The 27,608-nt window shown below is 35.9% G+C and overlaps 1 protein-coding gene across 1 annotated transcript in view; it reads left to right on the forward strand.

The window, feature by feature from the left end:
• The window catches only part of PCSK9 (proprotein convertase subtilisin/kexin type 9), a 243,288-nt gene that overhangs the window by 31,952 nt on the left and 183,728 nt on the right, over window positions 1-27,608 (forward strand). The window contains exons 3-5 of the mRNA XM_044085507.1: window positions 4,556-4,679; window positions 6,344-6,477; window positions 25,170-25,311. Coding sequence (XP_043941442.1) covers window positions 4,556-4,679; window positions 6,344-6,477; window positions 25,170-25,311 — 400 coding nt within the window. The remainder of the gene's footprint in view (window positions 1-4,555; window positions 4,680-6,343; window positions 6,478-25,169; window positions 25,312-27,608) is intronic.

The raw sequence follows: 27,608 nt of genomic DNA on the forward strand, positions 1-27,608 counted from the left end.
TTTAAAAGAAGGTAGGATTTAAATGAGCTATGTAATGTTTGACTGACAATAATTTGATAGATTATAAGTGATATATAATGTTTGCAACTAAAATTATGTCAATATGGTTTGCAATGTATAATGCTTACAACTAACATTATGTAAATATGGTTTATTTCATCTATATAAATGTATGATTGCCTATGTCATAACTAATAATTTAATAAAGCTGTTTCTTGCTTAAAGAAAAATAAATGGTATGCTTATGGTGCATCACTTTAAAGACAAGTTCTGTTTCTAATCATGGACAGAAAGGCATATCTGACAATATCCTCTTGGTGGACAGTCAGGACAATGTTTTGCCAGATACACTCATTGACATGAGCAGGATTTGTAGATAAGGGTTGCAGTTCTTAATCACTGCCTTCCTCGGTCAGGAATTGTCCTTCTCTTTGTCATATATTCAGTCTCCCTTTCCCTGGTTATTGCATTTCCTAGAGAAGGACAAGGCTTCACACAGACGCACGTGCGCGCACACACACACACACACACACACACACACACACACACACACACACACACACACACACACACACACACACTCACACACACACACTCCCAAGTGTAGGACACTGAACCTCCTACCTAGCTCAAGGCATATCTCTCTCTTTCTCTCACTCTGTCTCCCCCTGTTTGACCCATGAGTTGGCCTGGCCTCTCTGGGTCAGGGTAAAGAGGGGGAGAACAGATTTTGAGATATTGCTTGAAGAGGGCTTGGTCATTAGTTACTTCCTCATCTTCTGGTTTTGTCCTTTCCTCTCTCCATGGGGTCTGCATGATGGAGCTGAGAACCAGGCCCAGAATCCTGTTTCTTGAAGAAGGGAGGGTCTCTCTGCTTCCCTTTCTCAGGACCAGGACAGTCTGCTTGCTTGATCCTCCTTGAATGCTGACATTTTTCTCTTTTGGGGAGGTCTTTTCCCATCCTCATCCACACTTCAGATTTGGTGGGGGCACTTTTGTAAAACTGTCTGTTTCTGTTGCTTTATGTTGGCATCAGTGTTTGGACTTCTGTGTCTGTGATGGAGCAGACACTCCTGAATGTTTCCTCTTTCCCCTTTGTTATTTATATTACATATAGAGCCTATGGCAAAGAAAATAAATGACTTGGGAATTCAAGGATACTGTTGGTATGGTAATCAAGAAATTGTGCTTTATTTGCAGATAATATTATTTTGTACCTGATAAATCCACAAAAGGACATGTCATTGTTGTAAAACATTTTGAGACAGTTTCAAGTCTTCTCAGAATGCAAAATGAATGAAGATAAAACAAAGGCCGTAGTCATAAATTATGTACCCACATGTGAATTGGTTCAGCAATACCCATATATATATACTGGGAAATGATAAGGTGAAGTATTTATAAGTATGCATTAAAAAGGCTTCTATTATAACAGCTAAAATATGTGGGAGGAGAAAAAAATGATACAAAAACTGAGAAACTGGAAGCTCTCATTTATGGATATGGATAACAAGCTACAAACAGTGAAAATATTTTTAGTCCCTTTAGTTTTATATACTGGTCAGGCATATTTTTATCAGCCAGGGGAGACATTGTGGACAATAATTAATAGAGTTGAAGCAATTTATCTGGGAGGGGAAGAGAGCAAGAGTTAACTGGATAAGCTGATCCTTCTAATAGAACAAGGTGGTTTAGGATTACCTGATTTGAAGGGGTATTTTACAGCTACACAATTAAGACTGATATACATAACACAAGAAGGCTATAATGCAAAGTAGAAAGTGATGATGATTTTTTTTTGGGGGGGGGGGGTTCAAGAAACAAGGAGATAGTGGGATTTTGTTTGCAGATCTTTTAGGGGAATAATAAAAGACATACAGAATATTATATTCATAAAGTAGCAGAAAATATTCTAAGAGCTAAGCCAACAGGAGACTGGAGGAAGGAGATTTTGCCAGTAGGGATAACTGTAAGTATGGATACAGAAAATAGGCAAGAGGATGATGAAATTTACTAGAGAAAACTGGCAAAGGAACCAAGGTGTCAGGAACATATAACTGGAGAGAGAGAGAAGTATTAGAGTGGGAAGAGGACAAAAAGACGTTTGGACTGCAGGCTAGAGACTGCCTTCCCTAACAGGGATTGATATCAGAGTACAGGCAAAGAGAAAGGGATAGGGGATTCATAAGTGAAAGATATGCTTTGGTAGAGTTTTTACTTGAATCTGGAACATAAACTGCTGTTAAAAAGGGCTAATTGGAACAGCATTTTAAATATTGCACATAACTATAAAAAAATCAATCAGAGGGGGGTGAGGGTCGAAAAGTCTGGGAAGAGACTGGAAAAGCAATTTATAAGGGAACAATGGTAGGAAGCTATGTATGGCTCCTAAGTATGCAACAGAGTCCAGAATGTTTAGGATTTTTGCCTGGGGGTATTTGCATAGGTATTTTTATACCCCAAGCTGACCTCAAAGAATTTTTCTTCACGTAGATGGCAAATGCCGGAGATGTGGTGGGGAAGTAAAAGGTAATTGGGAACATATATTTTAAGAGTATCCTGACTTGGCAGATTTTTAAAATTCCATACAGAGGAGTCTATATCACTTCAGTGAAAAACTATTAGTCAAGTGCGTTCTTGTTGAATTCTATTTGTCGAAGCCTTAATCCATCAAACATTAATTTAAATGACTTTTTTTACCAGGGGAAAAAAATGCTTGGCCAACCTAACAAGCGTCACAAAATTCACAAAATTTAAAACCCACCCAGGTGGGGGACTGTGCCCCCCACACCCCCATAACTAAATATACCAACTCTGAGATCGCACTACAGTGGGGAAAAGGTCAAATTCCCAATGATGGCCAAGCATTTTTTTCCCTTAGGAAAAAAGTTGCTTAAACAAACGTTCAACAGATTAAGGCTTCGACAAATAGAGTTCGACAAAAAGATATTCGATGAATAGATTTTTCAACCAAGTGAAGTAGACCCATACAGAGGACTCTGGAGCAGCAAATGGCTGTAACTAAGGAAATTATTTGTTTGAGCTGGAACTTAGGATCTGAATTGCGTATACATAAGGCCTTGTTAAGTTTAATTCTTTTAGCTGCCGAAAAGCAATTACTAGAAAATGGAACTCAAAGTCTTAAAACTGCTGTATTTAAAGTACTGAATACTGTAAAAGGTAAAACACTGGAAGAGGTACCTATGGAAAAGGGGACTAAGCAAATTACATAGAAATAAATGGAAATTGTGGGAACAATACATTTAGGACAGTGTTCAGGAGGTGGAGGAGTGAGGTTTACGGGAAGGCAGGAATTGAGCAAGTTATGTAATGTTGGACTGATGATAGTTATAAGTAAAGGAAATAAGTACTATGCATGTAAAATGAAAAACAATGCTAATGTGGTTTGCTTTCTTTTTTGTTAATGTATATTTGCCTTTGTCTTAAGTGATAATTTAATAAAGGTATTTAAAAATCATCAGCTTGCTGTGCTTATGACTTCTGATGTGGAAAATCACTTACTGGGTGTCCCCCTTGTTGCTTAGTTGCAGTCTTTTGGCATGGCTTTTCTTGTTTCAGAGTTCCTCTGACTTTCCATCCAAGAGCTAGCTATTCTAAGCAGGTATCCCTGATCTCTGTGGCAGTAGTCCATTATTTGACATTTTTAATTTATAGGTGAGGGTGCTCCAGGTTCCAGTTACTTGTGTCTGTGTTTTACCCCTTCCATTTGAGTGCCTAGGTATCTTGCTTGCTGGACTAGTTCAGGTCCTTGGGGGTAGGAGGACTTAACCTCCTTATAGTTAGGCCCAGCAAAACTAGGAAGAGGTTTGAGACCCAGGTCTAGTGACTTTCCACTAACTGGGAAGAGTCCTTCCTTCCACCTTATGCTCATCCTGTTTGAGGGTGGTCCTGATGTAAAGAAGGTAGTCAACTGGGTTCCTCTGGATCTGTGAGCCCATGACCTGGTCTCTGTACTTTCTTGGTCTGTGACTCAAGTGATGGTTCCTCTTTTTGGGCTTAGCAAGGGGTCTGTTTGGTGATTCCTTCTGTGCATGTGTGTGTCTGTGTGTGAGCATGTGCATGCGCGTGTGTGTGAGTGTGTGTGCACGTGTGTGTGTCTGTGGCTGCCTGTCATTGCCCCTAAAGTACAGTGTCCTAATGGAGTTTCGAAACTGAGGTCATTGCACTGAAATGAGTTCCTGTGGCATGTCTCTTGGGTATACCACCCTGATCTTCAGTGATGAGCAGGGAGAGGTGTCAACCAGCGCCCAGCCAAGACTGAGCCCCTCTAGTGGTGTGGCTCACCTTAGTTGGGTCTTGTACATTTCTAGAGGGATCATAACCTTCCCCTATCACTGATAGAGAATGAATAGGCAACATAACCTTCCCCTGTCACTGACAGAGAATGAGTGGTCACATCTCATTGGAATAGGGCTGATAGTCGTCAAGCAGGGACACAAAAAAGCAGATTGAAATTAAAATCTCAGTAGTTAAAGTAGTAGCAAGAGAGTTTTCTAACAATTAATAATACTTTTCTTTTTTTTTTCCTAAAAAGGCTTTGAAACTTCCACATGTGGACTTCATTGAAGAAGATTCGTATGTGTTTGCACAGTCTGTTCCGTGGAACCTGAACAGGATTGTCCCAGTACAGCATGTGACTGGTCACTTTAAGCCTCCTAGTATGTAAAACTTGTTTCATTAACTTAATAAACCATTTTTATAATGCTCTTCCAGCTTTAAAAATCATATTCTTCATATCCTCCTTGATAGCAATGCTTTGGACTATCTATGGCAGTTTTTGGCCACAAAAGATAAATAATTTGAACACTGTACTGCATTTCTGTAAAACATCTGAGTTACGCCTAGAATTCTTATTTCAGTCATCAAGAGCTGTGAAGCAAAGCAGAATGGCAGGTTTTTGACTGCATTCTGTATGTTGTCATGGAACAAAATTGGTACAATCAAGCATTTGTGGTATCAAGCTGTACTCCTTAAATGAAACACTCACCGGTCATTAAAATTTAATGGACTTGTTTAGTGAGCATGTATATGTAGAATATACACATGCAAGCCAAGAGGTTTGCAAGCTTGACAGTTACTACCTAAATGCACATAAATGAAATTTCAAGTAAGCCAACAAAAAAGGAAATATTTCTACAGTGATATGTTTGTTATATTACTAGTTATATAATTAAATGGTTTTAGTGTAAGAATTTTTAATTCATATTTAGGGTAAATGCTGTTGTGTAAAAATCTGTTTGTACAGTGATAGTAACACAGGAACTTCATGCATGAATATGAAATGTCTTGTTATGTGTGGACAAATGTCTTATGTCCAGTGCATGTAGCTGATGAAAGTACATTGTGTCCACCTCAGGTAAGTAACATGCAGCTTGATAAATAAATACTGGATTTATTTTCATTTTAGACAACTTATTTTTCACTCTTTACAGTTCTCCCCTATGCCACCTGTGATCAGTCGTGTTTCTGCCATCAAGAAGCAGATGGCTTTAGCGTGCACTGTACTGCAGAGATGCTGTTCACATTTTCTCCTCTTTCCATGATTGAACTCTGCATAATAAGCATAACGGCTGTTGATCTTAGTACCCATCAGGGCTTACTGTTGCCATTGTCTCCCACCACATCATGGGAGATGAGGTTACCAGGTAAAGGATGTAAAGTGATGAATCCTTTTGTGGCCACATGTAGTACTTGTGGGTGCTTTATAATATCTTACAGCTGTCCTTATCATGTACTGCTGTTCATTTTGCACTGGTACGTAACATATCCATTCTGTTCATTAAACACTGGACTGGTCTTCCAATCCCTAGCTTCTTGTAAAATTGTGTTGATCCCTTAATACCATGCAGTGTAAAATCCATTCAGTGAATTACCTTGCACAGCTCTGCTACTCAGGACTGAGCTTATTAATCCAGAAAAACAGCAGACTCACTCTTCTGACTGTCTTCCATAAATGCAGTGCAATTCTATGGATGCTCAGTTTTGTATCCAGCCATAATTTTATCATCCTAAATGGATTTTAAACGTGGATCTCTGAAGTTCCACATGGCAGAGCTGTTGTACTCTGAGTGGAGTCGCATGTATTTCAAGATTAGAAGAGGATCAGAGCCGATTGCTGTACTGCAGAGACTGAATCGATGAATGGATTTGGTGATGTGCTATTCCATTTGTTTCACTGCTTTTCAATTAATAAAGGAAATCAGAAATGTTTTATTATTTATGTATTCCCACTTTTTAGAGAACACAGTATATTTAATTCTCCAGAGTTCCTTCTTTTTAATTGGATACTATTTTTTGACTTTTTATGTTGCCTTTCTGTCAGATAATGGAGATCAGGTGGAGGTGTACTTGTTGGACACCAGTATCCAAAGTAACCACAGAGAACTTGACGGCAGAATCTTAGTGACTGACTTTGAAAACATTCCAGAAGAAGATGGCACTCGCTTTCATAGGCAGGTGAGAGAAAAGTTTGAACATTAAAACCCACTGTAATATTTTTTGCACTGTTCCCTGCACCCTGCCTCTTCTGGTAGCATTCCTCCCAACTCTGTTTGACTATTAAAGTGTTACTAGAGACTCAAGTAACTTTATCTTACACAAACAGTGTAACTGGCTAGTAAATTTGTTATTCACATGGTGTCAGACTGATTTCTAATGACCTGTTTTTTAAGTTATTTATATATATACTGTATCATGTATGTGGGCATGATACAATAATAATTCACAGTGTAATACATTACAATTACAGTGAAACATATCTTGCATATAATAGAAACACAAAATGCACTATAGTTCATCTAATCTACTAGTTACTTCACTTTTCCTGTTATCTTCTGCTTTTTTCATTTGCCGTTGAATGTATTACACCTCCCATTCATACCAGAATCCTTCAACCTGTTAGCAGAGACATTGTCATGCTTTCACTTTATATAATGCATCATATATCATGTGATGGTCAGTATTGTGCTAGCATCACCATGATTCAGTGTAAGCTATTTGTTCATGTAACATTTCAGTGAAATCCATTGCTACTCCCCATTTTCTCCATTTCCCCAATGTAGTGTGACCTTGGCTTTGTTTAAGTCCCATAGCTCCCTCATAATACCCATGTCCAGAAAATGTAGGAGAAAACAGGAAGTTGTAGTATTGGGTTTTGCTGAAAGATGATTCAAGCAAGTAGGTTTTGCAGCTTCATAGTCTAACCTAGTATACTCCATTAACACACATTGTATATACAGTATGTGCATGTTATAATGCAGTGAGTATCAGAATATATGCAGTATTACGTGGCTACATAACAGAAAGTCCAAATTCCACCGAGTGAAGGTTCCAGAAGTGTGGACATTAAGTGCAGTGTAGAGAAAATGTTGGAGAAAACAGGAAGTTGTAGTACTGGGTTTTGCTGAAACACGATTCAAGCAAGTAGGTTTTGCAGCTTCATAGTCTAACCTAGTATACTACATTAACACACGTTGTATATATAGTATGTGCATGTTATAATGCAGTGAGTATTAGAATATATGCAATATTAAGTGGCTACATAACAGAAAGTCCAAATCCCACCTAGTGAAGGCTCCAGAAGTGTGGACATTAAGTGCAGTTACATCTATACAGTTTGAACATTAAAATCTATTGTAAATCTGTTCATAGTATTCTGTGCACCCTCAGCATATCCACACATGCCTTTCACGCTATCTATAAGATAAGGTAGTTGTACCACAGGTAAGTAAGGTGAATACTCTAAGGTACGGTGATCTCAAACTTAGTATGTGTAGCATTCCTTTCACACTTTTGTGATCTTAGTTGCTGGACTCACATTGCAAGTCTTGCAAATTCAAATGGCACCCATATTAAATGCGTGTGTGCGTATTGCCAAAATAATCTCCTAAATATGTGCAATACTTTTCCTCCTGGAGTTTTAAGTATGATATCCATTATGGATTCCACTTCTGAGAAGATTTCACTGGGAAGTCAGTCAGACAACCACTAACCTGGCCATAAAGCACAATTTTATGAAGTAAGATGGGACTTTATGAGTGGGACAATGGAAGCATTTGCATTCCATGATAAAATTATAAGGTTGATTATGAGGATATATGAGGGATTGGAAATGAAAATTAAAGTGAGTAGGGTCTCTCTGATAATTTATGCTTGAGCAGAGGAACCAGGCAAGGGTGTCCTCTCTCCCCTTTGTTATTTGCATTATATTTAGAACCACTGACAAAAAAAAGGGACTCAGAAATCCAAGGATATAATTAGTGTGGTAGTCAAGAAAAGCTAGCTCTATTTGCAGATGATATTATTTTACATCTGACAAAACCAGAAAGGGACATTACAGTGTTGTGGATCATTATGAGACAGTTTCAGATCTTTTTGGAATATAAAATTAATGAAGCCAAAACAAAGGCAATAATGGTAAATTATGTGCCCACACATGCATTGGTTCAGCGATATCCATATTTATGGGGACATAGTAAAATGAAATATTTAGAAGTATGAATTAAAAATGATTCCAGTGCGGCAACTAAGGATGGTTAGGAAGAGACTAAACAAAAGATAATACAAAAACAGAAAATGGAAGCTCTGTTATATGATGCCGATAGTAATATACAAGCAGTTAACATGTTTTTAGCCCCTTTAGTCTTGTGCTAAGATCAGGCACTTGGGGTCGGGGTATCACTTCAACAGTGACAATCATCTAGAGCCAAGGTTTACATCACTGGGTGGCTAGCCCTGCCAATGTAGTTCATCTGTACCACACACTCACACACCTTCTCACATCTAGGGCCAATTTAGAGTGCCCAATCCACCTGCTGCATGTCTTTGGAATGTGGGAGGAAACCAGAGCACCCAGAGAAAACTTAAGCGAACACAGGGAGGACATGCAGACTCCAAACAAAAGACATCCCAGGTAAGAATTGAACCGGAGAACCTCTTAATGTGAAGTAACAAAGCTAACTGCTGCACCACTATGCCGCCCTACACCCTGACCCCATGTGCAAAAAAGGGAAAAGGGTTTGAGGATAGCTGGATGGATGGACAGGTCAGGTATATTTTTATAAACCAGAGGATAAGTTATAGATAGCAATTAATAATGAGCTGAAGGGTTTTATCAGGGAAGGAAAGATGAAATGAGTCAAGTGGAATAAATTGATTCTTTAACAGAACAAGGCAGATTGGGATTACCCAGTTTGAAGGAGTACTTCAGAGCAACACAGTTAAGGCTCCTATACATAGCAGAAGCAGAAACGGGGAGAAGCTCGAGAAACGAGGAGAGACTGTGATTTTGGATGCAGACCTTTAAAGAGAATAACCATAATCATGCAGAATATTATATTCATAAAGTAGCAGAAAGTATTCTAATAACTAAGCCAGCATGGGAGTGGAGAAAGGAGATTCTGATGATAGGGATGACTGCAATTAGAGATACAGACAATAGCCAAGAAGGGACTGGAATTTATTGGAGAAAACTGGCAAAGGAACCAATGTATTGGGAGCAAATAACTAGAAAAGGAAAGGTAACAAAATGGGAAGATGCCAAGATTTTAATTGGACTGCAGGTTAGAGATTGACTTCCCAATCAAGGATTGCTATCAGAGTATAGGCAAGGAGAAAGAAATAGGGGGGATCCTAGAACAGAGGCTGCCATTAATAAAGGAATAACTAGTAGAGCATATAACATATTGCATGATAACTATAAGAATCAATCAGAGGAGGTTAGAAAGGATTGGAAGAGAGATTGGCTAAGCAATTCACAAAAAAACAATGGGGGTATATATGTATGTCTTCCAAATATGCAACAAAGTCTAGAAGATTTAGGATCTTTGCTTGAAAGTATTTACATAGCTGTTTTTATACCCCAAGTGGACTCCAAAGAATTTTTCCTCGAGTAAACAGCAAATGTTGGAGGTGTGATGGGGAAGAAAGAGGTAACTGGGAACATATTTTCTAGGAGTGTAATGAGTTGGCAGACTTTAAAGATTCCCTGCAGACTTCTTTGTCAGAGATATTGGTTGAGCAAATTGGTGAAACCAAGGAAATTATTTTTTTGAGCTATGAAGCAGAATCAAAATTGCCTAGACATAGTAAGGGCTTGCGGAGTCTAATTATGGTGGCTGTCAAAAAAGCAAATCAATGTCTAAACCAACTTTACTAGAAGTAGAGAATATAGTAACAGACATAAACAACTGAATTTGGCTCTTCAGAAAAGGGTAGGAGCAAATTACACATGAGAAATGGGAATTGTAGGAAGAATATATGAAAAGAAGGAACGAGGTTTAAAAGAAGACAGGATTTGAATGAGTTATGTATTTGACAATGACTAGATAGATTACAAGTGATGTATAATATTTGCAACTACAGTTGTGTCAAAGTGGTTTGTAATGTGTAATGTTTGCAACTAGAATTGTGTCAGGATCATTTGTTTTCATTTTTATAAATGTAAGATTGCTTATTTCATATGTGATCATTTAATAAAGATGTTTCTCCTTTAACAAAATGCACAATTTGATAGTCACTTTTATACCAGGAGTCTGTCACATAACTGTTGCATATGTTCCTGTCTTTATTAAGTGTACATCCCTTCAGTTACCACATCCACTGCTGTACTTCCCAGTTTTGGGACTTGGAAGATTGCATAACCAAACATTGTACTTTTCTCCACATTGCCATGACTGCTATCTCTGTACCATTTTTTTAACATTATAACAAATTCAGTTTAAGTAGTTCCTGTTCTTCCAGAGATGGGAACTTCATTATCAAATGCCATAAAAATGCACTTTCAGAATCACTGTTTATGTTGTAGTACACATTCAACTCATGTACTCAAGTAGTGTTTTGCCTCTTTCTGCCTTAGATGTTGCATTGGAGAATTTTATGTTCTCACTGGCAGTGGTCACCTAATTACTATTCCAGGAATCCTAGCCATTCTTGGTCAGTTTATCTGTACAACCATTAAATAGCTTAATTTTCATAATGAATAGTTGATAAAAGACAATGTTTATCACAATATACTGTTACTTACAAAATGAAATTTGTATGGATGCATGGTCTGAAACAGACCAGTTTTAATGTTTCAGACCATGATATAGTATTCTTTTAACATGAAACATAAATCTTACCTTGCTTTGGATCTATATTTTTCTGCATATTCTACTTTTTTTTCCGTATTTTCATTACATCAATAAACCCAAATATAGACATATATCTCTTTTAAGGGGTCTATATCAGAAGATCAAAGTTTCAAAACTTCGAATTTGATATGGCCAACACCATATGATCGAAGTCTTGAAACTTCGAATCTTTTAATGGAGATCTCCGTACAGCGCGGAAAGGGAAGATTTATCTTTTCTGCACTGTAGTGCCATCTCGGAGTTGGTATATTTAAGTAGCAAGGGGTGTGGGGGTGCAGGGGGGCTCCCCCCTGTTTAGAGCATTTAAATGGTTTGTTTTTGTAGATTGTTGTGTTTTGTTACATTTTCGATGTTTCAATACTTCGATTATATGGTGTCGACCTTATCAGATTCGAAGTTTTGAAACTTTGATAGTGTAATATAGGCCCTCTTTTAAGTATCTACACTCAGCTGGTATGTGGTATCTTGACCTTCCAGACACATCTTTATTTTCTGTAGTGTTACAATCTACTGATATTATTATACATCCTTTTTGAAAGGTTGGAACATTTCTCATAATGTTCTTTATATCCTGTCTCATTGCTTATGATGAAAAACATACTGCAGCCAATGTATATCGTACACCCTGTCAACAACCACTCACCAGTGTAAATCTTCCTGATTGTCCTGCATTTGTTCCTTGGTCTTTATTCTTGTACCCATTGTAATTAATATTAAGACCTCCTTCTTTCAGTAGCCTTCTGTTTCTGCTAGTAAACCCTACTTACCACTTTTCGTTACAAAAGTTTCATGTTCTCTATAATTAAGGCATGTTTCCCACAACATTATTATTTGTGCTTTAATTTTGTATATATATAGGTCAGTACCTTATCTTGTTTTTTCTTATCAACAAGCCTGTTTATATTCCAAACCAATAAATGGAATTTTGCCATAATGAATATATTTTATTCTACTTAGCTTATATTCTTTGCCTGTCTGTTGCAGACTGGTCCTTCATGGTCCATTTTTATCACTTCATGCAACCCCCTTTATATAATTTCTGTAGTATTGTCTTAAATTAATCTGATCTCTTTTAAAAACACACAGTCCCCTCCTTCCCCAAGAAATAAACAACATTTTAACTATATATATGTTTCTGCAAAGCCAGAGAGCTGGTGCATTGCAAGGAGAGCTGTGTAAAACTTTTTGCATTGCTCCTATCACTCGATCAACTCCACCCTCTTGCTGACAAGTTGAACTTATTTATAAAGGAAGGTAAATTACCTTCAAAGAATACCAGAAACATGCCAGTCTAACAAGAACATAGAATGCAGTAGTTACTTTCTTAGTGGTGGTTGCAGATCTCAGTGGTTTAAAACACTTTACAGTGTGCATGGTTTACATTTCATTTATAACAAATTACCACCTTCATTCAGCACATTTCCCTCTGTCAGTGTTTCTAGCGCACTATTTTGTGAATCTTGATATCTAACCTCTTTCAGTCAACATACTTATTTTATTCATTTTTCATGCATTCCTAGTACTAGCATGTTCATTATTAGAACTAACCATATACAGTATTGTCTTCATTTCCATCGCATAATATATCATAGGATTATAAAGTCTACAACAGTGTTCAGGCTTTATGACAAACAAGGAAGACTGATTCTGTAATTTTTACATCTCCCCTATTCATTCTGACTTTCTCCCCCTTTTATATATTGGTGTAATATGCACATGGTCTTGATATAATTCAGTTTTCTAATAAGCTGTTAAAGATATTAAACAATATTGGTGTAATAATAGCCTCGATAATTAGTAATGACCCAGGACCCATTTAAGAACTCACAGATGTCAGCCTACTGATTTTATTCAATGCCTCTTTAATCATATTAACAAGCAATTTTAGGGCACTGTCCTTTCACTAAAATATGAAATGCAGAATAATTAGTATTATTGTTACAAGTTGCAAAAAAAAATATTAAATTTGTCTGCAATAATCTTTGCACCCTTTACTAATGTAACATGTATTGAAAACTGTGGTATTGTTAAATGAATTGACATATTTTTAAACAGACATTTTATATAGAGATTCTTTTAACATACAAAGCTTAAATTTAATTCTAGCCGTCTTAATTTTTCTCTTAAGTTCCTTGCTAACATTATTAAAAAGTCATTTGTACTTGTGGGATATTTCTTTACAAAGATTATGTTTTCTTCTTCTTCTCTTCATAAATAATTTAGGTAATTTTCTATTCCTCCACACTGGGTAAAGGAACATCCCCTTATTATTGTGCTCTATAGATGTACTATTAGACAAGATGTCTTCAAAATCTTAAATCCATTCTCCACAAAATTCAAAGATAAAAGTGATGTTAATGATAAATGTTAAATGGTCTGAACAATGAAGAGCAGGCCTATTCTTTATATTTCGTATATTTTTGGGATTAGTGGTTAAAACTAAATTAAGTATATTTCTACCCCAAGTCCCTCTGGAGACTAGCTGGTTCATGTTTGCAAATGTTATCAGATTTAACTCAATTCATCGAAATCTCATATTATCGAGTCTCACTTTGTCAACCTTCAAAATATTGAACTCCCACTTCATCGAAGCAGCGGAACAACAAAGATCTTCTTAGGGTAAGTAACCACTTACCCAAAAAGAAAAAAAAACAAACCACACCATCCCTAACCCCACATCCCCCAATGTGGGGTGGGGCTGTGCCCCCCCCCCCCAACTAACTATACCAACTCCAAGATCACACTACAGTTGGGAAAAGGGTAAACTTCACTGTCTCACACAACATATTACTTACCCTGGGAAGATCTTCACTGTTCCGCTGCTTCATTGAAGTGGGAGCTCTATAGCAAAGTGCGATTCGATAATATAGGATTTTGACAAACTGAGGTAGACCCATGTTATCATATTAATAATTTCCCTTTCAAATACTGAATTTGCAGTATAATACATCTATGAAATGCCAGGATAATTAAAATCTGCCAAGATTATAGTGTGCTAATTATCAAGCCATTTATCAAGCTCATTTAAATAGTCCCAATGAGATAAACCATTCATAGATGGTATACAATAACACACTGTTGCAAGCATTACACAATTACTGTATTGTACTATATTTCATCTGTACTATAATAGTTTACATATCTGTCACTAACTTAATAAGTACAGAGGGAATTGAATTGTGGACCCAGAGGGTTACCCCTACCTCCTCTAAAGTTCTTTCAATAACATTCATACTTTATGAAATCCTTAATGTCATAGTCTTCAGAGTTCTAAAATATGACAACAGCTATTAATTTGGCATCACCAGCTGATATTACCCCAACAAGCTAACTGGTTTCCAAGGCACTGGGCATTACAAAAATAACATTTTCATTTTTCCTGGATTCACCTCAAAAAAATATTTGTATTCAGATATTGTATTAGCCACCTATGAAGCACCGTATGAATTTAAATGAAGCATGTCCTTTGAAATGAACCTTATATCCAAAACAAATTCTTTCATATGTGTAATAAATGTAATATTATGTACCAGTAGTTAGCTGTCTTAACCAGTGTTTGAACATATATGCTTTTGTAAACAAGTAATCTGACCAGGAAAACAGTGGTGTAATTTCACTCAAAAAAAAAAAAGAAAAGAAAAGAAAAAAGAAAAACACTGAATCTCATTACCCTTCGGGTATGTATAATATCAAGGACAAAATTCTTTGTATGTTTAAGTAGAGTATTCTTTTGAGAATGTATTCCAGCATAAATAATAAAAATACCATATCTTAATGGAAATGTATGTATCAGCTTACTGATATCAGTGCGCTCCAATCCTGGCAAAAATGAGGCAGCAATTACATCTTTACCTGGTATGTATAGTTGCCTTGCAGTTGGTCTCAGCATAGAGTCTTCTAATACTAAAATTTTATGTTGTGAATTTTTCAAGATGTTTTGTTTATCTGTTACTTGTCTCTTCTTTCTAATGAACCATGTAAAGTCTGTGAATCTTCAGTAACTTTTCCAATTCTATTCCTATCAGTAATATTGTTATAAATATTGCCTTCATTAATTCCAAATATGCCACTTTCCAGTTCTCTAATGTCATCGTGTCTAGTAAATAATATTACATTGCCATTTAATATATTTATTCTATCCCAAGCTTTCCCTACCCTTTCTATTGTTATTGTGACTTCAGGATACAGACCACAGTTAGCTTTCTGATGGGTGAGTTTATAGCATCCACTGTTTCCAAACTTACTCCTTACCTGGGTTCGTCATTATATTTTACCTGATCTCCAGTTGTGTTTTCCCCATATGTTGTTAAAGTATTATCACTATTAGTAGTACTTTGCATAACTGCACTCCCTGTACTTTAATTAAACGCGTTATAACTTAACTCCTTTTCAGTACATTTCTTCTAATTTTTATTCATCCTTTTTTTCTTTTCTTAACCCTTGCACCATCTGGGCCATTTAAAGTCCCTCTTTATTTTAACCTTTGCTTTTTCCTACATACTTGTCATAACCTTGTCCTAATTAAGGTTGCTATTAATAGTAGTAAGGGCAGAGTTATTTATTAACAGTTTGTTTGCATGGTGTTTAACATCCTCAAAAGAGTCTGATGTAAATTCTTTTATAGAAATAAAAGTTTTCATATTTAAACACTTACAGTTTAAATTATCTTTCAAGTCCTTACTTTTAATAATATTACTTAAGTCTAGCAGTCTAACACTGTTAAAACACTTACCCTGACATATTCTTTAAATTTATTCCACAGTTACTACATTCACTTAAATTCTAACTACTAATCAGGTCTTCAAACACACAAGTATTCACTGATACTGTTAGTTCTAAGTTCTGTTAATATTAAATGCAATATGTCTGGTGATAATCACTATCTACAATAATAATTAATCAGCTATCCCCAAAAATTCAACATTAAAACTGTTGCTAAGAACTTAATAAATACAAAATACATCAGTACAGAATAAAACTAATAATTAAAAATGTTTCTATAAACTTAAAATTGTTCTGCACGTATTCAGGAGAATGTTGCTGTATTAAAACTGTCCATAGGCTGTCCATAGGTTATTACTAACAGGTATGATTCTCAAACTACTACATATATGTTATGATACATCATAAAAACTTACCCTAGAAAACACATTTGAATTCAGAGTACACCAGACACCTAGCACTCAGTTACACAAAGCTGCGCAAAGTGCATCTCTGCATTTTCTTGTTGACACATTCGTGCAATTTCCACTCTTAGAGCAACACTACTAAAATATGTACTCCTTGGTTCCTGATAGGTGAAACACCTTTCATTCACCACTTGACCACCAGGCACAAAAAGAAATAGTATACATATTTCCCATGTCTTTAAAAAGACACACACATACAAAATCAAAACCAAAATTGTTTGGAGTCTTTACAAGGACTCAGGAAGAACACCCTGCAACTAAAAGTCAGTATTTAAATGTAGCACTCATAGAGTGATGCTACTTAAATATGTACTATTGCTTCCTGATAGGGGAAGCACCTGTCATTCGCCACTGGATCACTGTTTAATATCCCTTCTCATTTATCAGTCATTTACTTCTGTCCTCCTCCTCCCTTCTGCACTGTCATAGTATTAAAAGCAAAAGCAACAAAGACAATTTCCAGTTTGAAAACAGTGACTTTCATCAGACAGACGTGCATTATGAGTTCCCCCATTAAGTTAAATAGAAATTAAGTGAAATTTTGATTTATAATACTTATATTATTACATTCATATTAATCAAATATTCTGTCTAGTACTTGCTGATTTTACATTTTAAATTCATGTAGAATGCAGTTCACACATCAAAGCAATCACATCATGTGTTATTATATTATACATTAATCCTGTTTAAAAAGTGTTCCCAGTGCATTTTTTGGAGTCTCCCACTTGTAATTCAAGTGGATAAAACACTCAAAAGTAAAGCAGGTTACATAAAGTTGCATTTCTCTGCAGAGTGTTATGGAGGAAGCAAAGCATCTCTGTTAGTTTATGTTTCTAATGAAAAGTCATTGTCCATCTAAACTCTTGCATTTCCAAGCATAAAGATTGTTCCCTTCTTCCTCAAAATAGAAATAATTTCCTCCTTTAGCTGATGTGTCTGCAGTTTAAACAGCATAGATTAGAATCACCTTGGGAATATTTACTCTGTGTTCTCTTTCTATTTTTTATATCCTCAATAGAAAGTCTATTCCATGTGCCGAGGCATTTTCTCATAAACTCTTTACAGTCCTTCCCTTCAGTTTGATCCAGTACTGCTGTAAACCTCAGATTGTCTGTACATAACCTGTTCTTGGTTTCAGCCAGTTTATATGCAATTTGTTAATATTTTAATTGCTTTATCGCCATTTTCCTTTCATCTCATTTTCAGCCATTTACATATGCACTAGTTCTGCTGAATGCCTGGTTAAAACATCTTCTGTTTCCTGCGGATTTTTGTTATTTATCTCTATATAATCCAACAGGGACTTGCTGTCTTGAACATCTCAGAATATATTTGGTCAGTCTTTCTTTCTAGGGTGAATGAAGAGTGTTCTTCTTTTGCAGCCATTACTATCTGCTTATCCAGCTGTGTTCCACCACATTGCTTTCAATCTCCCTGTGAGTTTTTTTACAGGTTTTCTCCCTTTTACTTCATTTCTCTTTTTCCTTTTTGATCTTCTGGATATCCGAGATTATTCAGATAGCAGTTTCTTTATCAGGTTACAGTAGTTTGCATGTTTTTTGCTAATTTAAACTGTCCACTGCCCAGAGCTCTGTTTTCAGTTGCTTACACTGTTGCCACCATCTTGGAACCTGGGAAACTTAATCTTAATGGAGATTTAGGATGGATAAAGAGATTGAGGTGAAGATTTAAGTAAAATATATAGAAAACATGTTTAACTGCTAGCAGTGAAATGAGTAATACATATGACGGCAGCTTCAAGAAACATGCTCCAGAGAAAATGCATGGGGGATAGCAGGCCAGGATAAACATTTACAGGATCAGTGTAAATAAAGAACAAATAGGAATGGCAGGGTTATGATGTTATGGGAAAGAGTAGTGGAAGCTAGGTTAAGAAGGGGCGTGATGATTAGTGATCAGCAGTATGGTTTCATGCCGGGAAAGAGCACTACAGATGCGATGTTTGCTCTGAGAGTGTTGATGGAGAAGTACAGAGAAGGTCAGAAGGAGTTGCATTGTGTTTTTGTAGACTTAGAGAACTCATATAACAGGGTGCCTAGAGAGGAGTTGTGGTATTATATGAGGAAGTCGGGAGTGTCAGAGAAGTATGTAAGACTGGTACAGGATATGTACGAGGGTAGTGTGGCAGCGGTGAGGTCTGTGGTGGGAGTGACGGATGCGTTTAAGGTGTAGTTTGGATCACATCAAGGATCGGCTCTGAGCCCTTTCTTATTTGCAATGGTGATGGATGGGTTGACAGGCAAGATCAGACAGGAGTCCCCGTGGACTATAATGTTTGCAGATGACATTGTGATCTGTAGTGAGAGAAGGGAACAGGTGGAGACGACCCTGGAGAGATGGAGATATGCTCTAGAGAGAAGAGGAATGAAAGTCAGCAGGACTAAGACAGAATATATGTATGTGAATGAGAGGGAAGATAGAGGAATGGTGAGGATGCAAGGAGTAGAGGTGGCGAAGGTGGCTGAATTTAAATACTTGGGATCAATAGTTTAAAGTAATGGTGAGTGAGGAAGAGAGGTGAAGAAGAGAGTACAGGCAGGATGGAGTGGGTGGAGAAGAGTGTCAGGAGTGATTTGTGACAGACGAGTACCAGTAACAGCGAAAGGGAAGATCTACATGAGGGTAGTGAGACCAGCTATGTTATATGGGTTGGAGACAGTGGCATTGACAAAAAGGCAAGAGTTTGAGCTGGATGTGGCAGAGTTAAAGATGTTAAGATTTGCATTGGGTGTGATGAGGGTAGACAGGATTAGGAATAAGTATATTAGAGGGTCAGCCCTGGTTGGAAGGTTTGGAGACAAAGCCAGAGAGGCAAGATTACATTGGTTTGGTCATGTACTGAGGAGGGATGCTGGGTATATTGGGAAAAAGATGCTAAGGATGAAGCTACCAGTTAACAGGAAAAGAGGAAGGCCTAAGATAACATTTATGGATGTGGTGAGAGGGGACATGCAGGTGGTTGGTGTGACAGAGCACAATGCAGAGGACAGGAAGAAATGGAAACAGATGATCCGCTGTGGCGACCCCTAATGGGAACAGCCAAAAGAAGATGATGATGAGGAATGGCAGGGTTAGCAGCTCTGAGCTGTGAACATTTTCTGTCTTTTTAGCCCTACATTTTTTTTAATATGCATTTTCCAGTGCCACATGTCATGAACTATGACACTATCATTGTATAGTTCCGTAAGGGTCATTTCATACTTGATTTGTAAAGTTACTACCTGGTGATTGATCTTCCATCTAACACTGGTCATGATTTAGGGTTACAAAATAATCGTAATGAAATCCTGGGCTGAAGTATCGAAAAATACCAAATGTATAAGACTGTGTCTAGTCTGGCAAGCAGAGCCTTATAATTTTATTAATTTTCAATGTCTTCTCCTAAACATTGTGACTTACTTGTTTTTTCAATACTGTTCAAAAATATGACAGCTGCTGTTTTTTAAAAGCCAAAACAAGTGAGATCTTCTACCCAGAAAATAGTTTTGTAGTCATTTTGTGGAGTCACATTCCTCATTGTTGTTGGGAGTAAACATTGTAAAAAATACTAAGCTGAAGGTACAGTTAAAGATTATTGAAAACTGCAAATTTTATACCTCACCAATTAATTTGGTGAATCTGAATGTAGACACCTATCTGTCGATTTTCATTTCTTAATTTTTTTGTCTTAAAACATACAGTGTGGCCTTTTTTTTCCTTCAGAGCACTTCATAATTACCTCAGCTAGTCAGCTTTCGGGTTCCTCTGACCCTTCTTCAGATCTAATAAAAAGTACATTAGTCTAAAGTTCTTATTGTTCATTTAAAATCCTTTAACCATAAAGTTCTTATTGAGCATTTAAAATCCATTAACCAATGTGATGCAATGTTGGAGGACACACCTCCCATGATGTAACAGGTGTTTCCATTCAAATATTTTTTATAATTTCCATTTATAAAGACTGTCTATGGTGTGTGCTACAACATTGCATTTGATTGGTTAATGGATGAATCCAAAAGTGCTCATCTCTTTTATAGTTATTTGTTTTTTTAATGTTTTTCATTTGAGAATTAAAACATTTTTATGCCTGATTCCTTGGTGACCGTACTGGTTATTTATGCTTTTATATATATATATATATATATATATATATATATATATATGTGTGTGTGTGTGTGTGTGTATGTATACATAAAACAAAAAACACGTGGACTGTAGAAACACACAATTTAATAAAACAAAGCTTTCAGGAATAAATAGTTCCCTTCTTCAGTGTATAAAAACAATGAATGAACTCCATTTTTAAATAACATTTAAAATAATTCACATGTTCAAATTCCCCAGTAATCTAGAGCAAACAATTACATTCACAGAACTCACTTTTAAAGACACAGCATAACAAACATCACTTTAAGCTCATTTGTTTAAGTAAATTTTAGTAAAGGACTTAATTTTATTCCATCTAATTGTGATACGCTGGAAAATGCTTTGACTGACTTGAAACTTTTTGTTTGAAATTTGACTTTAAAATTAATATTTATGAACACTGGGCAAATGCAGTGTCCATACAGAAAAGCAAGCATTTTTGTACCGATAAGTCCTCCCTTACTAGTTGCATTTCAAAATATTTGCGAAAAGCAAATAAGAGAACTGTATGAAAAGAGAGAGTGGGGGAAACACTTTAACCTTTCTAAAGCTGAATATGCTTCTTTGTTGAAATTACAGAAAGAGCGGAGCATTGTTATTAAGCAAGCAGAAAAAAGGGGCGCCATAGTTATGTTAAATAGATGTGACTATGTTGAATTAACGGATGATCTTTTAACTGATGACACTGTTTTTTTTTCTAGAATTGATGTTAATAAGTTAAAGTCTTTACTTTTTAGAGTTAATAGTTATATTTATGAACTTCAATTAACAGGGGATATATCTTTAGAACTTTAGAACTATTTTTCAGTACCTTGTCCTGTCACGCCAGTCCTATATGTGCTGCCGAAGGTGCATAAAAGTCTGGCACGCCCTCCTATGAGACCAATTGTCTCTGAAAAGGGCTGGGTAACAGAACCTATCTCACTTTACCTAGAAAATGTTTTGAAACCATTTTTGAATGAAATAAACAACTATATAAGAGACACAGGTGACTATTCAAAAATTGTACACCTGGTATAGTTCTGTTTCTAACACAAATTTTATATTTGTTACATTAGATGTTAATTCATTATTTACCATTATTCTCCGTGAATATAGGATTCAGGCAGTTCGTGAATATATGGTTAAATATGGAAAGTGTACTTCTAGACAAGTAGAGACCATCTGTGAATTACTAGACATAGTTCTTATGACCAATGTCTTTTTACTTGATAAACAAATATTTTACCAAACATCAGGGGTAGCGATGGGAACCTCTGTAGCTAATACCTATGCAAATTTGTCTTTGGGTAAATGGAAATCTGAATTTATATTTAATGAAAATACATGGTATTATGAAAAAATATTATTTTTTAAGAGATTTGTGGACGATGTCTTTATGTTATGGAATGGCACTGAACAAGAACTATGTGACTTTGTTTTGTATTTAAACACCACCACTAATTTCATGAAGTTTAAAATTAACTATTCTATAGAACAAATACAATTCTTAGATGTTTGTGTCATTAAGAATGGTAGCAAGATAGATACTACTATACATAGAAAAGAAATCCAGGCTAATAGATACCTTCATCATAGAAGTATGCAGCCTGCTTGTATGTTCAGGGGTATGGTTAAAAGTCAGTTGCCAAGAGTAAGCAAGATTGATACAGACTTAAAAACATGGAACAAACAGACTATGGACACGCTTAATGATTTTAGAGAGAGAGGTTATGATGAAGATCTACTAAATGCTATAAAAAATGAAATTATGAAAGAGAACGTAAAGCTAAACCTTATTTCTCTAACATTGAAGGGGATATAGTTAGAAATTCAGATGAAGGAAGTATGAACGTAAGGTATGTTACGAATTGTAGCAGAGCATCTTCTCCTATAATTGATGCAATTTTTAAGAACTGGGAGATTTTACAAGTGATGTCTGAATTAAAAGATTTTATAGATGAGAAGCCCCACTTTGCTTTTAGGAATTGTAAAAGCCTAAAACAAAAGTTATGTTATAAGGACATGGATACACATATTTACCTTAATAATATGAATAAGAAAGGTACTTTTCCATGTTTAAATTGCTGTAGTTGTAAGTTTATTGTATCTGACACTGACTTTGTACATCCAGTAAACAAGAAAAAATATTTCTTTAAGCGTTCAGCTACATGTAACACAACTTATATAGTATACTTAGCGACTTGCTCTGCATGCTCTTGTTTTTATGTAGTTAAATCAACTAGAAGGTTGAGAGACCGAATCATAGAGCATCAATCAGATATTAGATGAAATGTACAAACGAATCCACTTGCTAAACATGTGATAGACTGTGGTTTAAACCATATATTTAAGTTTAGAGTAATACAAATTTTTACCAAAAGTATAAGGGGAGGTGATCATAATAATAAATTAGAATTAATAGAATATGAATGGATTTTGCACCTAACGATGAATTTTTATCCAGGCTTGAATACAACGGTTACTTTAAAGCCTGTTTCTAAATCTTAAACAAATGAGCTTAAAGTGATGTTTGTTATGCTGTATCTTTAAAAGTGAGTTTAGTGAATGTAATTGTTTGCTCTAGACTATTGGGGAAATTTGAACATGTAATTTATTTTAAATGCTGTTTAAAAATGGAGTTCATTCATTGTTTTTTATACACTGAAGAAGGGAATTGTTTATTCCTGAAACCTTTGTTTTATTAAATTGTGTGTTTCTACAGTTCAGTGTGTTTTTTGCTTTATTGAGAAAGTTTGCTGTACTTGGATATACCAGTTGTGGATCTTGGAACTGTTGCTGTGTGTATACATACACATCTATATCTAAATGCGTGTGTGTGTGTGTGTGTGTGTGTGTGTGTGTGTGTGTGTGTGTATATATATATATATATATATATATATATATACACTGTTTTTATATATATATATATATATATATATGTTTGAACATATGAGCATATATTTATATAATTGTATCACCAGTGGATGAACATGTACATAGTCAAGCAATGAATAATTGATACAGAAACATCAAAGCTGTTCCTTCAACACAGTGTAATGGTCTTTATCATCGTCCATGTAAGGAGGACAAGATCAACCCTGTATGCAGAACCTGAAGTACAATCACCAGAATAAGCTTTACCATAGTTCTTGTCTTCTGTGCAGATGTAGTCGGCAAAAGAAACCTGTGATCAAGTAGTGAACATTTAATAAAAGGTAGATGGGTACCTATATACACACATCCATAGACAACAGAATATAATCCAATTCGGAAACAAACGAATACAGCAAATAGCCCCGGAGTCATCAATAAGTGCTTCACCACTTGCCAGCATGAAACGGATTTATTGTAACAAAGTTAAAAACATTTTAAAAAAGTTCCAAATATTACATTAAATTGACTGAAAAAGTTAAGCGCTTTCACCCAAAACACTTGGGCTTCATCAGAACATCTCAAAATACAATACTTCAAGCTTATAAACTTTTTTTGGCGCCAAAAATGTTTTAAAAAGTTTAAAGAAATTTAAAGAAACAGTATCCTTTATACTGATCAAGTTAACCAACCTTCCTAGCCATATAAAGCAAAACAGCTACATCGTGTTAATTCAATGAATATGTTTTTAACTTTGTTACAATAAATCCGTTTCATGCTGGCAAGTGGTGAAGCACTTATTGGTGACTCCGGGGCTGTTTGCTACATCCATAGACAAGGTGCAGAACAGTGAGTTTTTGAATTTACTGTTTTTGTATGACTTGCAGCTTACTTTTTTAAAGTGTGACAGTTAGGTTTTAAAAAGATAAGAATCCTAAAAATCAGCAATACAATAAATAAATAAAACATTTAATTTCCCAGACATAAACTGCAATCCCCTAATGTACTCAGGAGCTTTTTTCTGACAAAATATCAAAACATATGTGTTGTATAAAAACTAAAATACTATACATAAAGCAAAGGAATACATTAAAACAAATGCAAAATCCATTTTATAGGAACAATAGCGTCCTACAGGGTGTCCATCCTTAGGTCACGGAAGCCCTTCTCCTGTGGGATCAGGCATAACAACAGCCTATGGCAGTCCACTATTTCACTGTAGTGCCCACCTCACCCCAAATAAACACTGTCTACAAGACATTCAGAATGCAGTTTTAAATTACAGACTTTTCCATTTTGTCTCTGCCTCATAACTCCTCATGTGACTGACCACATGTCTTCAGTAGTGTGTCTAGCCTTTGCAAATCATGATATTCTGTTTGAAAAGCACACTTTTTTGCAGTGCCACTGATGTTAAGTAGTGATGTCACTACACCAGTTTGATGCTTCCCTGTTTATTTCCTTCTTTTAAAATGCTTGCATGAACTTGAATGAAGATTAATGGGTTAAGGTAATGAACTGTAGATTAATAACCCAAGTTTGATTTTTATAATACTTAAATGACCTTCCTAAAATTGTAGAATATACAGCTAGATAAATAGTTTATCGTGGACACTGAGACTTCTTCTTAAGAAGCTTCATTGGGCTAATAAAACTGTAAACTTAACTATATATTCATAATATGACAGTGCATTTGTCCTGTTGTCTGCTGTTTCACTGTCCTTTTGTCAAATTTCAGTGGTTTTGAACCAGAACTATGTATTGCTAATTTGTGTTGTAGCACTGCCAGATTTTAAATGACATGCATTGAACACATTTTCAACAGGCTGGCAAATGTAACAGTCATGCAACTCACACAGCAGGAGTGGTGAACGGCCGAGACTCGGGTATTGCAAGAGGGGCTAATGTTCGCAGTCTCCGTGTGCTAAACTGTCAAGGCAAAGGGACGGTCAGTGGAAGCCTGGCAGGTGAGCTATTTGTATATTTTATACTGTATGCATGCATGTATGTATATGTATATATATATATATATATATATATATATATATATATATATATATATATATATATATATATATATATATATATATAAGATTTTGTAGAGTAAATGCAAAAGAAATAGATCATGCATTTTCGTTTTACAACATATATATCAAGATTCACAGCACTTGATGCGATCAAATCTGTCAAGTCTAACTAAAGTGGCACAACATGTTTACTATCAAAATTTTGTTTACTTAATAGATAAACCACATAAATGGTTTGCACAGTGATAACAAAATCATTTCCTTTTGTTCTGTCATTCAAGAAAAACGTGGAATTCTGGAGAAAATAAGCAAAACAAAACTAATAACTCTACTTCTCCAGCAGAGACACAAGGCACCAATTTGTTTTGCATTATGTAATCATTGTCAATGTCTTAAATTTCTCTCACTTACAGTGGTGATGAAATTTCACTTCAACTGATTGATAAATATCAGTGTAGTTTGTTATAAAGATCTATCCCATTTAGTTTGTTTTTTTATTACATTTTGCTATTCATAATGTATGTTCTTTTTGTATATGTTGAATAAGACTGATACTGAAAATGTTGCTAGAGAAGATGGTTGACAGTGTGGGCTGTATTATTTTGTGCCTGGTTGTAACAAAATTCATCTAAATCAGGCTTTGTGCTAAGAATGCATATGGATTAGATGTAGCTGTACCATTTCTGTGCTTTAGTTCCACTTGTTCCTGCAGTAGAATGCTTTGCAGGAACAGAACTGATACTAATCAATGGGACATACCATTTAATTTACTCTGATAATGTGCTGACATTTTAGTTTTGGACATCACTGTCAACTGTTTCTGAGATTGTTCATGGATATCTGATTTTCCCTTAAATTTTTACTGTTTCCTGCCTAAAACCGATGATTTTGTGACAGAACAGTGTAAGCTAAAGCTGTTAACTAATACCAAATATTACAGAAACATACTTTCTGTTCTTCAAAAAATATCTAGTAACAAAGATACCTCTCAAGTGTACCTCATTATGAGGAACATTCCTCAGTGTGAGTCATAAAAAGTCCTTGTTTCTCGTTTTTCACAAAGGAAGGGTCTGTCACACATTCAGTGTTAAGAATTTTCTCATATCCATAGTAAATAATAGGGAATCATATTAACTCATCAAATGAACATTTTATAAGTATAAAGTAACCCATTTCAACCATCCTGTGAGCTTCCCACTTGAAGTTGCTAGTAAGCCACTGGTATGTATTCCACATTTTGCCCATTTGTTCCACCTTATGACAGTTAGTGTTCCATATTTTGGAGATGGAAGTTTGAGAGCTACAATAACAAATCCTTGTATTTTATTAACATACTAATTGAAGTCCTAGCTCCATAGTTCACAGTGATGGAGCCCCTGTTGTGACCCCCAGTGACCAATATTTGATACAAGTTCCAGCTCTGGAGGAGACAAACAGGAAAGGAAAAGAGTAGAGGCTTGTGGCCTGCTCATCTGTCCTGGGAGAAGGTTTGTGAGTGCTTGGGGAATACAAAAGGAAGTGTGATTTCTCCAGTGGAAACTAGGAGGTACTATTTCCCATGTTTCAGGGAAAGGAGCGGGACTGCTTCCTCGCAGTGTCGTTTGTGAAGATGAGGGACATCAAGCACAGTCAGCCTACTGCTTGTTCCCTTTCTGCTTTGCAAGCTGAGTGCCTGTGGGAGCAACATTAGGGCAAGACAAAAACCCTCAAACCACACCTGATGGCTGTCTGAAGATGTCCCATTCTGGTCAACACTTGCCCTGGTGATGATAAATGGTATTCTAGTGGAAGTTTGGAAGCTAGGAGGGTAGAAAGTGGTAAAGATCTGGAACGCTTTGTTTAACAGTATTTTAAAAGGAGGGGAGGCACCAGCATCCTAGAAGAAAGCTGTGGTGGCCGTTATACCTAAAGACAATAAAGACTCATCTGACTCAATGTCATATGTACCCATTTCAATTTTAAACCATGATTATAAAATGTCTATGTCTATAATGGCTAAAAGAATGGCATAGGTGATGTCAAAATGGACAGATCTAGACCAATGTAGTTTGTGCAGGGGAGGCAAACATTTGACAATAATAATACAACAGTAATGATCCAGAGGGAAGCAGAGTGTAAGAAAATACCACTGTTTTTGGTAGGTCTTGATGCAGAGAAAGCATTTGACAAAGTAAGCTGGAACTTTATGAGTAGGGCAATAGGAGCATTTGCATTTCCTGATACAGTACTAAGGTTAA

Source organism: Protopterus annectens, chromosome 10.part0 (genome assembly GCF_019279795.1).
Source record: "Protopterus annectens isolate FY-2018-M chromosome 10.part0, PAN1.0, whole genome shotgun sequence".
NCBI classification, from domain to species: Eukaryota; Metazoa; Chordata; order Ceratodontiformes; family Protopteridae; genus Protopterus; species Protopterus annectens.